Source organism: Pinus tabuliformis, chromosome 1_2 (genome assembly GCF_031772625.1).
Source record: "Pinus tabuliformis cultivar Carrire ecotype Pingquan chromosome 1_2, CPIR1, whole genome shotgun sequence".
In the NCBI taxonomy this organism is placed as follows: domain Eukaryota; kingdom Viridiplantae; phylum Streptophyta; class Pinopsida; order Pinales; family Pinaceae; genus Pinus; species Pinus tabuliformis.
In genome coordinates this window covers 78,221,470-78,236,459 of record NC_142298.1, presented here as the reverse complement: position 1 = coordinate 78,236,459, position 14,990 = coordinate 78,221,470, and the positions used below count along the sequence as shown (strand labels likewise).

At 38.5% G+C, this 14,990-nt stretch overlaps 1 protein-coding gene across 1 annotated transcript in view; it reads right to left on the bottom strand.

The window, feature by feature from the left end:
* Positions 1-4,126: 4,126 nt before the first annotated feature.
* Positions 4,127-14,990, bottom strand: part of LOC149204504 (aspartyl protease APCB1-like) — a 67,153-nt gene continuing 56,289 nt past the window's right edge. The window contains exon 9 of the mRNA XM_089397143.1: positions 4,127-4,446. Coding sequence (XP_089253269.1) covers positions 4,127-4,446 — 320 coding nt within the window. The remainder of the gene's footprint in view (positions 4,447-14,990) is intronic.

The following is a 14,990-nucleotide window of genomic DNA, read 5'->3' as shown; positions in this document are numbered from 1 at the left end:
CTCAAGTTGCATATGCTAAATACATCAAACCACAGACCATTGTGGATTGGATCTGTTCTCATCATGGCACCAATCACCAGATTTCCAACATTTGGAAAGCAGTCATTGGCACCATACCACTGCTGCACGATGGCATCACCTGGCGCATAAAGGAAGGCAATGCAGTTCGCAGACTATCGACTGATCTTATTAGACATCTCCAAGGCAGAGGGATTACTCACATCAAGCATATTGGAGACAGTGCAAACTCAACGTTCCTTCAGCAAGCATGGTTATCCGCCCGAGCCTTGGAAATACCTGCACAATGGACTAACGAATGGACGGAGTACACATCTGCTCTATCTCAAGCTCACATCAGGCTCACTGATGGACCAGACGAGATCATTTGGGCTTTTGCCAAGCATGGAATTTATACACCCAAGCTTGGATATCTAAAACTTATGGAACCTTATAGACCCCCAGAAATTCTTCCCACCTGGAAAGCACTCTGGAAGCTTAAGGCAGCCCCCCGGACGAGATTGTTGATGTGGAACATCCTATTCGATAAAGTCCCCACTGGCACCAATCTCATGAAGAGGTCCTTTTATGGACCCTTCCGATGTCACCTCTGTCATAGCGCAGAAGAAAGCACCGAACATTTATTCCTTTTTTGCAGCTCTTCGTATCATTTCTGGAAATCTCTTGCTTCTCGGATCCCGTCATTAAAAGATTGGCATGGCAACAATCTCAAGGAAGCCTGGAATGCCTGGTGCCAAAATCACTCTAGGAAAGCCATTAATATGCCTCTTTTGGCATGCTGGGCCATTTGGATCGCACGGAACCAGTCAATCTTTAATCTTAAAGCCCCTCACTGGCCTTCTATCGTCCTCCACACGGTTGCAGATTACAATATGCTTCCTGAAGAGGATCCCCCCGCCCCGCCTCGCATCATCAGACCTGCACCAATTGATACATCCAAACCATGGGCTTTTTTTGATGGCTCGGCCCAAGAAGCGGGCTGTGGAGGTGGTGCTATCCTCCATCTCAACGAGAGGCATTGTTTCAAGCTGCAAATAAACCTTGGGAGAGGCACTAATAACTATGCTGAGCTGTGCACCGCTAAACACATTATTCATTTTGCTATCCATAAACAGTGCAGACACCTGCAGCTATTTGGAGACTCTAAAATTGTCTGCAACTGGCTGAATGATGCATCTCATTGTCATGCTTTTTCTTTGAGGCACATACTTGATGAAGCAAAGAGATTGACTGCTGCTTTTGAATCTTTTGTTTGCCAACATGTATACAGGGAGCAAAACACCGTCGCCGACCAGCTCTCCAAAGAGGCCGCGCATAGAGAAGGAGAAGACTGGCTGATTCAGGAGGAAATAGATGGCTCATACTACCAGCACTATCACAGACCATTTGACGACCATTTTGGCGAGGGGCTATGAAGCCCACACTATATTTCAGAGTAGCTTTTGTTTATAGTATGTACATAGATACTGTCTAAAACATGTTTTCAGCACAACTTTATTTTTGTTTATATACAGCATATATATTGCTCTCTGCGAAGAGCACAGTCAATTTTTGATCTCTGATAAACTATTTGGAAATGCTCCCTGCGTGGAGATATTTTGGACTACTCTACAGTTATTTTTTTGATCTCGATAGGCATTGCTGCCTCCATATGAATATGCTTCGGCATCTGCAAAATGTAATTTCTTAACACATAATAAAAATTATGACTTTTTTCCAGGGGAAAAAAAATATAATGAAACATAATTAATAATGTAAATTAATAACATTAATAATCACAAAAATGTATATCATTATTAATAATAAATAATAACAATAATTATTAGCATTAATAATAATATTAATTTTTTCCCTTTTTTTTTAACAAATTCGGATATGTTATATTCATTCCAAAAAAGAAGAGAGCATAGCTCCCCAATACATAAATGCTAAAGCGGTCAAGGGAGATGGAGAGACAAAAATCATCTTTGATCCTTCTTTTTCAACTGTTACATTAACATTAAAAGTTCCAGATTTACCAACTGCATTTAGTTTAAAAGTTCTAACAAACTGTTGGAGAAACATAATACATTTCCATAGCATATTTGAATATGATTTATAATATAAAGCTAAGAGCTAGGAGTAACATCTGATGATTGAAAAGGAGAGCCATGCGCTGATATTCTTGTTAGTCTTTGTTGACTGATCGATCCTCTGACTTCTAAATTTTACTGTCATAGTCCAAAGTGTTTGAACATTCTCCTGGTTTTTTAGCAACCATCCCTTGCAGCACACTAATTGCATTTTCCAAGTGAGCACACATATTCTTGAGTTGCTCAAATTTCTTCATGTACTCATTACACTAGTGGTAGAGATATGCAAAGTCAATCTTTCTTTTGTCCCGATATTGTATATGCATGGATCGTATATGGTCCAGAGTGACCTTAAGGGACTTACAGTGGGTGCATGTTTGTATCTTTGGAAACAAGTTTGTTGGATCCAAGAGGAATGAAGCATAGGAACCGAGGGAGTTGAGGATAACGATGAGGGAAGGAACTCGCATTGCAGGGGAGGAAGATGAGAAACTGGAACAAAGAGAAAGGACAACGCAGGGAAAGGAAGGCGGAGGCAAGAAGAAATAGGTAGGCAAAGTCAAATGGGAAATCCAATGGTATAAAAAGACATGATTACAATGGTGTTAAGAAACACGAATAATAGAGGGAAAAGATCGAGGGGGAATGCATATCTGCATTCTAAAGAGAGTTGTGACATGTGAGGAGGTCGAAGTGATAATTAATAATGTAAAATAATAATAATTTATATTATTATCAATAATATTTAATATTATCAATAATAATACTATTTGTATTATTATTAATATAATAATATAAAAGTATTAATATTATATTTTCAATATTTAATAAATATAATAATATTAATCAAAGCACACATAAATGTTGATAGGCGTATGTCAACCACATTTATTATTGTTTATTTATATATATTAATATTCATAATTTTATTATTATTGATTAGTTATAAATTATTATTATTATTATTTAACACTATTAATTAACCAAATAAATAATATTAATATAAATATGAAAATGCTAATAATTAAAATATTATAACCACTGCTTAATAATAATAACAATAATAATAAAATTATTAAAAATTTTGTATTAGTAAAAATAAAAGATTAATAATATTATTAATAATTAAGTAATTATTAATAATTAATTAATAAGTATTTTTTTTAATAATTATTATTTAATAATAATAATAATTATTATTTATTATAATTTTATTAATTAATTAGTTTTTTTTATTTAATTTTTTTTTTTTTTTTTCCTGAATCAGGCTATTCTATTATAGTACAAAAAGTCAAAAAATTACATCAGTGTTACAACAGGGCCATGGCCCTGTAACTCCTGCCGAAAGATTGACAGTTTGCCCAAATTCATACATACCCAAAATTGAACAGGTACAAAAATTGGATGTTGAGCATGGACATGCTGTGACGGACTAACATAACGACACATGACATTACTTGATCAAGGACTGATAAACATATGGATCCTTATAGCCGACACATAGATTTTGAAATCGAGACTGAAACCGAACACATACAGATAACAAGGTATGAAAACAGAGTGTAGCTTTCCTTTCCAGGCTGCTGAGAGCGAACTGATTGGTTAAATTAATCATCGTCTGTGGTATAGGGCTCTTCCTCCACCTTGCCCCTAAATTGATGGGAGTCATCCAAGTCAGAGAGAGGGACCACCGAGCTGGTATGGATCCTCTGAGCCGGTTCGCTTGGGCCCGCAAGGGCAGCTTGAGTAGTTGGGGAGGAACTTTCCCTAGTAGGGCGTTACAGATCAATTGTGGGCACCTGCATATCAATTATGGGCACAGTCCCTTGAGCCGGTGGAGGGTTTCTTTGAGTTGCTTCAGCTTGACCTCTGAGATTGCCACAATGCTCGACATAAACAAATATGATGAATGTGGAGTTTGCCAGTGTGCAAGGTATTCTATACCTGACTATGGGACGCACTGCATGTCCGCATTCTGGTATATCTCCGCTCCCAGGCACGCTGCCACGTCCCATTGCTCTACCATGGAAGCAATGCTAGTCAGATGTTACCTCGACAGAGGAAGAAGGAGAAATTGCGGTCCTCTGAGCTGAAGCCCGACCCCGAGAGCCTCCTCTTCGGCTGCTCATTCTGAGGCGCTCCCTCTGCATTGCTAAGTTTGCCACAAAGCAAGAATGTCCCTGCGCAATCCCCCACCTCACCAGAGAATGCTCCAATGTTGCAGCGGAGTGCCCAACAACTTCGAATGAATGTAAGAATGTGACAGAGGCTCCCAACATATGAAGCGCCATCGCACAGATTTGCTGGAGGACAATAAAGGCAGACAAGACTGGTAATAACACCCGCGGAGGATCACCTGTATGGATGGTCCAAATATAATACATTAGGAATATTTTTCATCATATGTGACGTCTGACGGATGAAATTTGGAGTTTCCAAACCTAATAATTAATTATGGTAGCACTTGTTAATGTAATAATTAGTTATTAAAAAATTGTTATTATAGATTGAGATAAATTTAATGGGAAAAATGTTAATCTTTTAATGTATTATTATTTTCAATTATTTAATTAGTGTGAACTGTAAATTTATATAGATATCATTTGATTGAGAATAAAGGTAATAAAGAGTTTTTAATTTGTAATATTTTTTATTTTTCAAATTTGATATTGGAGAATTTCAAACTTATTTTACCTCTGAAATTTGATAGATAATTATTAGGTTTTCTACTTGTAATTTAAGTGTTACGTATGTTAGTGAGTGTGAAACCTTTTTATTATACATAATTTTGGTGTGAGGGATTATTTTGTCAACCATAGAACATAAGGCATTCAAAATGACACTTTCAAGGATGTGTAAAAATTGTTACCATTTCAAATTGGATAGGATCCTTAGTTTTACAAAAAAGTATTAGTTTTTGTATCACAACATGTTAAAGTACATTAATATTTTTGTCTATTTCAAAAAATAAAATGGAAAATACAATGAAGAAGGCCTCTACAAAAATAAATTTATTAATGGACTTGGAATGAACAACTACTTGCTATGTCACAATTTTCTCAATGTTTATCTTTTAAATAAAGAAAGTTAACCAACTTAAAAATGGAAATCAATCGAGTTACCGAACACAATCTGGGAATGCAAATAGTGAGATCTGGTATAGTTGCCACCAATTCAAATAGGATATATATATATATATATATATATATATATATATATATATATATATATATATATATATATAACAAAGTGTTATGAATTATTTTTATTTTTTTAATAAATAAATATTTAAAATATATATGATAAATAAAGGTACATAGTCTAATTAATAGACGAAATGACATTTTTCCTGTTTAATTTTAATCAAAATTTGACAGAGATTTTTAAAAACTTGAGTTTAAATAGTTTAATCTGCATAATTCGAGTGCCCAAGGGGTTTTCTAGGGTGCTGAATCCATTTATGCATTCAAAAATGTATTTTTTTTGTAAGTCAAAGATTTTCCATAACTCAAAAAGTATGTACAAAGATGTCAAAATGCATGTGACCTCACTCTGAACAGGTTTGTTGACCTGTTGGAAATTATATTGGGGGGGGGGGTGAATCAGCATTAGCAAGTCAATAATATTTCATTTCCATATTCTGATTCATATACGCTACTTCAGTTACTAAAACTTGCGTGTATACACAACTGTATATAAGGAAACTATCGTATACCCTGTAAACTTATAAATTAGTTAGTTATTCATATGTTGATCTTTAATTTGTGCATCAGAACCATATAAACAGTAACCAGGAGCAGTAAAAACAAAAAAAATAGTCACACACATGAACACAAGATATAAGGTGGAAACCCAATGTGGGTGAAAACCACCTGTTACAATCGTCTATGTCTTTCTTTTAATAAGAAACTTCTTTTTACAATATTTTGTATTGGTGCAGTCTTATACTAGTACGTAGGCTTCTACCTGCAAAAGGCTACAACCTTCTCTCGTTCTCCAACTTCTCCTGGAAGGAAGCTACAACCCCCTAGCTCTTGTACTAGCTGATGTATTAGTACGTAGGTGTTGACCTACAGAAGGCTACAACCTTCTCTTTTCTCCCAGGGACCACATTTCATAAATTTTCAGGCTGGATCCAGCAATAACATCAAACAAACCTCAAATATATCTGCATCAACCAATCTCCTTTGCACCAACCAAAATTGAATCAAACAATCACTTCTCTGAATGTTGTAACTAGAATACAGTAATAGTAACCAGAACCCAAGCCAGAACCTAGAACACTGCAACAACAATCAGAAGCAGCTAAAGAATATTTTATGAGGTGTACGCTACTTCAATGTGACGAACCTGCGTTCATACACACTTGTATCAAGGAAAACCTGCGTATACACGCTTTTGAATGTCGAACCAGTGTGTATACGCGCCTTTGCTATAATGAACCTGTGTATAGATCTATAAATGATGATTTAAACTTTACAAGTATTCAGACATCAGTTATACCTAGATCATCATATTTACAGATTACGAAATGTGCCAATTATTAAGATAAAAGATCAAAAACCACACAAAGATACTTCTCTTCAAGCCTTAAGATCTTGACCCATAAATATAACTTATCCTTCATCAAGTGCTAAGGTTCATCCTTGATTCAGATCCAGTTGTGCACCATAACCCAATAACCTGTAATCTAGATCTTGCTCTTCATTAGATATTCAATTCATGAGTGCCTTTGCCTAATGATCTTCTCCTCCTTTTATAGTCTTAGGCCTTACTCAATACCATGGTCCAAAACCACTTAGAATCAATACCTTGGACCAAATACCTGGGGTCAACACGTCGGACAAGATACCTTGGACCAAATACCTGGGGTCAACATGTCGGACAAGATACCTTGGACCAAATACCTGGGGTCAACATGTCGAACAAGATACCTTGGACCAATACCATGGACCAAATACCATGGACCAAAACCAAGTTTTCCAACATGTACGCACCTTTCCTTTTGTGAAAGTGCGTGTGTACGCCATACACACCTTTTTGTCTATGAGCCCCCGTGTGTACACGCGACTTGGTTAATGGGAACCTGCGTATACCTCTCTTTCTTCATTCTGTTAGCCTGAACTGTGATCTGTCATTTGTGAGAGTTTCCATCAAGGACAACATCTGTGTCATAGTGCCAAATTTGTGTCATAATGCCAACGATCTCCCCCTTTGGACTTGATGGCAACCCCAAATCACTCTCCCCCTTTGTCATCAAGGGCAAAGGGTTATGCTCCCCCTGAGTACATGTTGAATTCTCTGATATCCTGAAGTGTGTTGTCCATGCTGCCCCTGACTACAAGCAAGGTCTGCAAAAGGATGTTCTATAAGAAGACCATGACTCTATACATCATAAATGACCTTCCTATCACCAAAGGCTCATACATACATCCATCTCCCAACCGAGTGGGGATATACCAAGATTGACTCATCCACCCAACCAAGTGGGGATATACCAAATGTTTATACATGACAAAACAAGAACATTACATCATCCATCCCATGCATAGTGAGGAAACAAAATAGATCGTTTCATGACCTTGATGACATAGAGACAAAACAAGACTATGATAGTTATCAACAACTGTCATCAATAGCATCTGTCAATCACCATCCAAATTAGCAACCATGATCTCCCTTTGCACCTGTTCCACCTGAATCTGTGAATTTGTACCAAGATCTTCTAAGATAATGCCAATAATGCATTATTAGAAGTATATGCTCCCCCTGAACCTGTGCCATATGATCATTGTCAGACCCATATCAGACCCTTTTCATCCTGAGTCTGGCCCACTGTTTTTCTTCAAACCAACATATATGCGATTGTAACCACAGAAACCGATGTATGTATGCGGATACACTTCATGAAACTCGTGTACAACCACTTTCATATGAAACAGATAAGTTTCAACAGCAAGATGATGCATCAACTACTCCCAGCTTTTGTCTGAGATATTCAAATGTCTCTCTGGGCAGTGGTTTGGTGAATATATTAGCAACCTGTTCTTTGGAGGGAATGTACTCCAATTTGAGCTTTTGTTCAAGCACTTGTTCATGGAGAAAATGATATTTGATAGGTATGTGGTTGGTATTAGAATGCATGACTGGATTCTTTGAAATATTGATTGCACTTGTATTATCACATAGAATAGAGATAGGTGGAGTACATGTAATCAGAATGTCTTGCAATGTTTGCATCATCCAAAGGAGTTGCGTGCAGCAAGATGCAACAACCACATATTCTGCTTCGGCTGTAGATAATGCAATTGAACTTTGTTTCTTGCTGCACCAAGATACTAATCTGGAACCCATCTAAAATGCACCACCACTAGTGCTTTTTCTGTCATCCATGCTTCCTGCCCAATCTGCATCTGTATAGGCATGAAGAGTAAGATCTGTATCCCTAGGATACCATAAACCAAAGTTCTGTGTTCCTTGAAAATATTTGAAAATCCTTTTGACTGCCTGAAGGTGTGATTCCTTTGGATTTTCTTGGAATCTTCCAACTATTCCCACTGCATGCATGATGTTTGGTCGGGTACCTGTTAGATAAAGTAGACTACCAATCATGGATCTGTAGGTTGGTTAATGTACCACTGATGATTCATCATTTGAATTGAGATTGCATCCTATTACCATAGGGGTACATACTGGTTTAGAATCTTCCATGCCATATTTTTTCAAGATCTGCTTGAGATACTTGGTTTGTGCTAGAAAAATACATCTTTATTTTGTTGAACTTGTAAACCAAGAAAATATCTGAGTTCACCAAGTAGGGACATTTCAAATTCTTTCTGCATTACCAAAGCAAAGTTTTGACTCATGTCTTCTTCATTTCCACCAAAAATGATATCATCAACATACACAACAAGTATTAGCAATTTATCATTGTCAATCTTTGTATATAAATTGCTATCAGCTGATCCTTTTGAAAAACCTTTTTGATGGAGGTATTTGTCAAGACAGTAATACCAGGCCCTTGGAGCTTGTTCTATACCATAGAGAGCTTTTCTGAGTCTACATACAAGTTTTGGATCATTTCCAAGGATGAATCCATATGGTTGCTCAATATATACTTCTTCCTCTAAGTCTCCATTAAGAAAGGTAGAATTTACATCCATTTGGTATACTTTGAAGTTCTGAAAGCTAGAAAGAGCAAGGAACATTCTTATGGCTTCAAGTCTAGCAACAGGTGCAAAAGTTTCTTCAAAATCTATATCTTCTTGTTTAGCATATCCTTTACAAACAAGTCTAGCCTTGTTTCTAATAACTTCTCCATTTTCATTCAGCTTGTTTTTTAATATCCTTTTGGTTCCAATGATATTCTTATCATGAGATCTAGGAACTAATTCGCAAGTATTATTCTTTTCAATTTGCTCAAGCTCTTCATTCATGGCCTTGACCCAACATTCATCTTTGCATGCTTCATGAACATTTTGAGGTTCGATGGTGGAAAGCAATGCTAGATAGCTTGAAGCTTCTGTAATAGTTCTTCTTGTCTGGACCCCTGTGATCCAGGTGGATCTTGGTGGCCACCTGCCAAGTCCACTTAGACCCCCACCATTGTTTCTCTCAGCATTTTCAGTTTCCTTAATTGTAGCACAACTTACTATTTTTAGCAGTTTTTTTCGGGTCATGAACTTCCAAAGCCGTTTTGAGGCCCTAAACGACGTTTTTTTTGGAAATCTGAGGCAACAACATGGGTCCATGACCCATGTTGCCTAGCAAAGTGGTAGTGCTCGGATAGATATTTCTAATGAGATATTGTACGTGTCAAATGAAGATTGTATGCCAAAGTTACGACCCCGGGAAGTTGATGTACCAATTTACCCAAACGGGGCCCACAGATTGGCGTTTCATCTTCTAAGTGAAGTATTATTTCCGCTGCATATCTGTGTTTATGGTTATCTTTGTAATTTTTTGTGTTCCTGTTTAAGTCTGGATCAGTGGTATAAGAGTGGTCTGCTTTTTCTCTGTTTTTCTTTGCATGTCCCCAGCGAGGTCGGGATATAAGGAGTTAGGGCTTGAACTGGTCGAAACTTTGCGAGACCAGACTCGCAAATCCCGACAGCCTCCTATGGCGAATGAGAAGAAAGACGAGGGGGCAGGAGATCCTATCAAAATCTTGCTCGAAGAAGCCCTTGAGCGACAACGGAACGCGATGATGGACAACTTTGCCCAAATCCTTCAGCGGCTACCCAGAAGCTACGCATCGGCTTCCAGCAGCTACTCTGGAAATGCCATGCCCTTTAAGGTACAAGTTGATTTTGAAATCCCCATATTTGAGGGTCAGATAGACGTAGATGCCGTAGATAAATGGTTAAATCTGCTGGAGGGTTACTTTTCTGTTCATGAATTTTCGAGTCGGGAAAATATTGTTTTCGCTCTTCTCAAAGCAGCCCCCCACGTCAAGGACTGGTGGGAAACCTAATGTGAGCAGAAGGATGAAAATACCGGCTCACTATTTTCAGCCACACCCACCTGGAATTCATTTCAGGATGCCATCAAGGAGCAGTACTACCCTGTCGGAAGCTATGAGGATGAATACATAAAGTGGACCACGCTACGACAGGGAAGGGACCAAGGCGTGCCGAAGTTCACCAATCTTTTCCATACCCTTCGCACAAAGTTGGGTATCAAGGATACAGAGCAACATTTGATACTCAAATACCGCGGCTGCCTGCACAAGTACATCCAAGAGAAATACAGTTCCTGAACATCTCCTCGCTCAGCACAACATACCGATATGCTGCCAAGGTCGAGCAGAAGTTTAAACAAAAGAAGTGAGACTTTGGTTCTGTGAATCCGAAGCAAGGGAAAGGTGCCGCTAAAACACAGAACAAAGGACAAAGCCAAGGCAGGGGAACCGAAGACAACCCGCCAAAGCTGCAGGTAAAGAACAACACCGCAAAGATGAAAAAGGACACGGGAAAATGGTGTGGGTTCCATAAGAGCTCTGTTAGTGTCAGTCTTTGCAGCCTTCCTCCAGTGATCAAACATGCTCTTACAAAGTGATTTTAAAGTGTCAAGGTCAAATTTTGTCATTTCAGTGAGTCTTCAAGCAAAATTTGGTCACTAGGCATTAGGTCTATGGTTTGATTTTACCCTTGTCAAAGTTGTCCAAATGACATTCCATGTCACCATTCAACTGAGTGTACCATCATTCAAAGGGTTTTCATCATCATGTCAAGTTCCACTGGGCCATTTTACACCTTGTTCATGCTTCAGTTGCGCCTAGGCAAGGTTCATTTCCCTCTCCTAGGGTTTTGAAGCTAATTTCTCTTGGACGACCAAAACATCGGCAAAACTTGTATCCTAATGTTCCTACACCTTCCCCTATCCTTAAAGTACCTTATCAAACACTTCCCATCACTGAGATCCCCCAAATTCCTCATTTTCGCACAAACCTTAGTTTCTTGCTACAACCTGGCAATTTTCTAAGTTGGACCTGTGTTTTGCCTTTTTGGACCCCTTCCCCTCACAAAATCTCTGAGATTTCACTTTCCCCTACTTCCTAACATCCCTCCCTACTTCCCAAAATTTCCTGAAGAATTTAGAAGCTCCCTATCCCCTTCATTTCGCTTCATTTCGACAAATCCCTTGTTCCACACATCGGGATAGGTTTCACTCAAATGATGTTTCTGAGAAATGAAAGATGAATTTGGGAAACTTGAGAGAGTTTTTTGTCCAAAACATGCCAAGGAAGAAAAACCTCCTTCACGTTTTACACAGATGTCATGGTTTTGGAGAAATGTCAAAAATATAGTTTCCTCAGGAGAATTGATGCACCTCTGAAGTGACATTGGGAAAATCAAATTTTCTCCTAGCTCAGTTGGCCAAATGACTTGATTGATGAGTCAAATGATAACTAGACACAAAGATATTTCTAATGAGCTATCATGAGCTCAATTTTGAGTTGAGGAAGGTATTCACAAGTTGACTGTAACAGCACTTTGCCTTTAGGCAGCCTCATTTGGCACATTTTGACGAGTCTTGGGAGATTTGATTTTTGACAGGGCAGATGAACTCCAAATTGAAAAATTCTAGTTGATTTGGAAATTAGACTCAAATAAATTTCCAACGAGCTATCCTAAACCCAATTTGAATACTGTTAAGGCCTCCAAAAGTCTCCTGCAAAAACTGCTACGCACAGGCTATATGCATCGCGCCTCAAGCCCAGTGCGCCGCGCACTGGCACTACGCTAAAAATCTAGAACTCCAAATGAGGAATGGTTTGCATTTTTGGATTTAGTATGAAAAATCATGACTACTGGTGCTCGGACAAGAAATTTGGAGCAAGATCTGAGTCTCCAGGAGGTCAAAAACACCCAAAAAATGGCCTCTCTGTCCCTTTTTGACACACAAGAAGCAGTCTTGGGAGAATGAAGATTTGGAGGGAAAATGAGCACCAAATTCAGAAATTCTAGTTGGGTTAGAAAGTAGACAGGACAGGCTTTCCAACAAGCCCACTTGCAAACATTTTGGACACTTTAAAGTTCCCCAAAACAGGCCCCAAAGTAGCGCGACGCACAGAGAAAAGGGCGCGGTGCACAGAGGAAAAATTGCCAAATTTGCTTCCGTTTCACGAATTTTCGATTCGCGACTTCTCCAAGTGGGCCCGCTCATCTACAATTTGGTTTTTTGGCACCAAAGGCAACATTTAAAGTATTTTTTCCCCATATTTGATTCTATCCAAGTGACGAAGGAAGGCAAACGGTCACCCAAGCCATTTGTCATGTTTGTAACGCTGCACCTGTAGCTGATGGTTGGCTCTTCATCTCCATTTTGTAATGATTCGAGTAACTCCCTAACCCTTGGGCGTTCTATCTCTTCATGGAACATTCTATATATTGTATGCAAGCTATTTGCAAAGTTTTGGTTGGCTTGTAACTTTTGGGAGACTGTGGGAAAGAAACTTTGTTTCTTCACTGTGTATTTTTGACAGAGAATTAATGAAAGGCAGCGGCTCTGTTTCATGAGATTCTTGTGGTTGTGAGTGTAGCAAATGTGTCTCTTATGTTTTCATATGTATTTCATTATGTTTCATAATTCAATTCATGTTCATTTCCAATGAAATTTTCTAGGTGAGATTAGGTAGAATTCAATTTTATTGCTCTGCCTGTGGGAAAATTTCATGTTCAGTGTTCTTCTTCTGTTGAAAAGGATTCATGTAACTATGCCCTTTTCACTTTCTTCAGCCATCTATTCATTCCACGTTACCTCAAACTAAATTGCTACATTTTCCGCCTGCCTTGCCTCACGGAATAATCTGTGCCTTTGTATTAAATTCTTTGTTCCTTGCTGACCATTGGTCCCATACCATCCCAAAAGCTTAGTCATTCATGAAAATGGTTTCTTGTATCCCTATTCACTTACTAGCCTAAGACCAATATTTCATTGTTAGTCATCTCAGACTGTTTTTTCTTATATATTCATTGAGCGTGACTTGGAGAGAGACCTCTCCTGTTCTGGTAGGGCTAGCTACCAGACTGAGCGTGGTTTGTGGTTACCCTAATTTTTGCCTTCCTTTAGCCTAAGGCAGATTGAGGTGCTAACATAGTGGCGACTCCACTGGGGAAGAAAATGGTTTACTTGTAGATTGTCTTGCCCCAGTACATATCTCAAGTTAAGATCTGATGGTTGATGGTGGACAACGATCAAACAGAAGACGACTGAAATCACTCACCTGGCGACTCCATTCACTGAAGAATCCAGTAACCGGTGCTTCATGATGACTCCACTGGAGGACTAACTTTTTCTCTGCGAAAATGGAAGGATCTTACACAAAGTTCGGGTATCCAAAGTGGAATGGTATTCAGGACCTTCTCAACTTCCTTGTGAATTAATTCTTTTCTGTTCTTGAAGCTGCCCTGAAACGTTTCAGAACTTGTTGTATGATAAAGGTGATCAGAATCTTCACTCGACCTATTCAAAAAGTGTAAATATTGAGTTCCCCTTAGATCCTAGCCTCCTTACTTTTCCCACATCTTATGATGCCTCTCTTCAGAGTGATGAGCCTAAATAAAACAAACCTAATCCCATCTCTCCTGTACATATTCCTACAGCTGTTATAATCCCAGATAGGTATAAACCTCTTGTTTTACCTTCTGTTCTTCATGCTTTCCCCAAAAACTATGATCTATACTTGCCAAGATTCGACGGTGAATGTAAGAATGTCAATGCCGAGCAACATGTGCAGAATGTTGAGACTTTTCTAGACCTTTTTGAAACTGATGAAGAAGATGTTAGTATAAGGCTTTTTTCTCTTTCTTTGCAAGACAAAGTCAAGAGTTGGTTCAAAGCCTTGTCGGATGCAAGCGTCACAGATTTACAGCAGTTCATCAAAGTTTTTCTTGACAAATGGAGGATCGGACAGAACATTTTCCTTATTGTAGAAGAGTATAATCAGCTGAAAAGACTGCCAGGGGAGACAGTATAGTAGTTTTCAGCTAGATTTAATCAAGTTTATTATTCAGTTCCGGTTGATATAAGACCCCCTCCCGGATCTGCTCTCTTGCACTACCCAGGTGCCTTTGATCTGGAAATGGAGTTTCAGCTGAGAGAAAAGAATTTCGCAACACTTGAAGAGATGCAGAACAATGCATTAAATGTAGAGGCTCAGTTGCTGACCAGAAGGGCAAAGTTGAAAGAAGAAGGGATGAAAAACGTGGATTTAGAGAAAACTACACCTTCAGAGGAAAAGCTTGACATTTTGGCGAGTGCAGTAGAAGAGATGGTGAGAAAAATGACTGCAAAAGATGAAAATGGCGTTCATGAACAAGTGGCTGATCCAAAACATTTTGTTTCTTATCTCAGTAGTCATAAGGATTGTTTTGTAGATCATATTGGAGAAGAAAG